The 2,553-nt window shown below is 42.6% G+C and overlaps 1 protein-coding gene across 1 annotated transcript in view; it reads right to left on the reverse strand.

The window, feature by feature from the left end:
- The window catches only part of setd3 (SET domain containing 3, actin histidine methyltransferase), a gene marked incomplete in the record, with an annotated part of 23,571 nt that overhangs the window by 14,306 nt on the left and 6,712 nt on the right, over positions 1 to 2,553 (reverse strand). The window contains 1 exon segment of the mRNA XM_014011866.1: positions 1,065 to 1,321. Coding sequence (XP_013867320.1) covers positions 1,065 to 1,321 — 257 coding nt within the window.

Raw genomic sequence — 2,553 nt, forward strand, 5'->3', positions numbered from 1 at the left:
CTTGATGTTTCGGGACCCCACTTTGGGTCCCGACCCCAACTTTGGGAAACACTGCACTAAGTCATACTCAGGTTTATTACAATATATGTTATCTGAAGACATAGTATGGGGTAGGAGTTCTTAAGTTTTATTTACTTCTTCCTACTCCTTTACGAACATGTTAAGATTACTATTGCTACAAAACATGTGTATCTTGCATTCAATATGTTCAAGTATGGCTGTTATTTTATACTGCTATCATGTTTGAAATAAATTTGTTTGATTGGCTGAATAATGATTTTTTTTAATAGCAATACTGAGGCAAACTTAACCAGTCAAATAATTAAATTCTATATCACAATCAAGTAACCATGTTACCTTCAGTTGTAAAGAAAATGCTGTGTAAATCAAAAATAAATTTGATTTTGCATCATAGTCTACATAAACGCCTTGAAATTGGCCTCTGTCTCTTTAAGAACCTCCTACCACTTCTGACACTCCCACTTCTTCGCAACTTCACAACAATGCTTCGGGGGAGGGGTGCTCTGTGGAGTTGGAGCTCGGCTGCACACTGAGCTCCCYGGAGGAGCTAAGTACAAATAGGCGGAGCTTTGTACCAGAATGTGTTCAGGRAGCTCCACATGGCTACTGCAGGAGATTCAAAGATATCTCAAACATGCATGAATGAGTCAAAGCAACGCTCATGGGTTAATGAAAAAAACATCTTCTGACTGAAATATTTTTTCCTAAACACCACCACACACATTATCCTCCTAACATGATACACTGTGTACATGTCCTTACAAAATACAGTATTTTTCACCAACGAAGCATTATACAAAGGATTTAACCTGAACCATTTTGACCAAAGASATTTGTAAGGAAGAGGCTGATTTTGAAKAGCTTTTCTGTAGTTTACATTTATGTAATTTCCTAAAAACATCAGCCAACAAAAGATAAACCGATGGTGAAGTTAACCTGAGGTTGTAATTATCTGACGTCGCCCCCTGCTGGTTGGCAACTAGTATTACAGGTTCAAAACTAAATTCCTTTATATTCAGTTAGTGTGTACTGAGTCTGCATACCTGCACCAGTTTGTAGAAGTACGCGTACTGGCGGGCCGTGTTCTTGTACTGGCTCAGGACGTCCTGCACTGCCTGGGTGCCCAGCAGCAGCTGAACGTCGTCCTGCTGGTAGTACAGCGGCGTGTCGTACTCCTGAGGAAGACTGTGGATGTACGGCAGCCAGAATGAAGCTGGGTTGGCCCGTTCGCACAGCAGGTGCAGGGCCAGAGTCACGTTTCCCATGGCCTGCATGATCCGGTCCTGACTYTACAGAGGACCTGGGACACAGGCGGAAAATATTCACACTGTCAAATATAATTCTTTAGGCATGATAAACAAGCAGCAAACAAATGTGGCTGCAAAAAAAAATATATATATATATAAATAAATAAAAGTAGGATGTTTTTAAAACAAGTCCCATGAAGAATTTTCAATAAATAAAATGGAAATGAATAATTTAGAGAGAGAAGTCCTGGAAGTGTCTCACCTGTTCGTTTTCTTTGTAATCCTGCAGCGCCACACACTCACAGCGATCGTCCTCCAGGTTGTATCCTGTGGTGATCTGCAGATTCAACCAAACACTCACTTTTTCTCCCCACATTATTTAAAATTAATTTATAAGTCTGGATAAAGCCTCCTTTTATTTTTTTTGAATCAAATTTCCTTCACAGATTAAATGGTCGACGTGTCTGCCTGTACGGGATGTGAGAGTTCTCAGCCTCACCAGTCCGTTTGTGTGGTTACACATGTCCCACAGGGGGATGAGGGCCAGAGTGACCCGGCTGCCGTCCTCAGTGGGGATCTGGTTCTGGCGGGTCATCACAGAGGACACTGCCCACCTGTTACAGAAAACCAACCAACAAACAACCGCTTGTTAACACTTTAACAGAAGCAGGAACACAAACATCGGACACACTAATATTTCTGTTTGTACAAAAACTGAATCTGACATGTGAATAAATCTGCTGCTTCCTGTTTTAAAGCTGAAACATGGAAGTAAAACTCAAAGTTAACCTGGTACAGTAAGAAGTAATTGTGAGGAGCTGAATATTTTCTTCTTGCTCCAGTTTCTATAAACACACACAAAGAGACACACACACACACTGACCTGTAGTCATCAAACGTGAAGCTGTCCTTCAGGGGCAGCTTGCTGGCGGCGGGATGAGTCTGGGGATGGAGAGAGGAAAACGGGAAGAAAAAAAACACAAATCAGTACGAGGAATTTCATTATGCAGGTATGCTGGAGGGGGGCAGCCTGACAAGGAAGCCTAACAAGAAGGACTGGGAGTAGGGGGGTCTCCACTGGGGGTGTGTGTGTGGTCTGTTGGTGCAGCGTGACACTCGACCCCCCACATACATCACTGTCAACTTAATTTGTTGTGGCCAGCAGCCGTCATAAATCTGCCTCATCAATTTGGGCTTGAATCTGTGTGTGTGTGTGTGTGTGTGTGTGTGTGTGTGTGTGTGTGTGTGTGTGTGATGCAACTTCCTGCTGGTTTGCATTAAGTAG

Source organism: Austrofundulus limnaeus, unplaced genomic scaffold, assembly GCF_001266775.1.
Source record: "Austrofundulus limnaeus strain Quisiro unplaced genomic scaffold, Austrofundulus_limnaeus-1.0 Scaffold85, whole genome shotgun sequence".
In the NCBI taxonomy this organism is placed as follows: domain Eukaryota; kingdom Metazoa; phylum Chordata; class Actinopteri; order Cyprinodontiformes; family Rivulidae; genus Austrofundulus; species Austrofundulus limnaeus.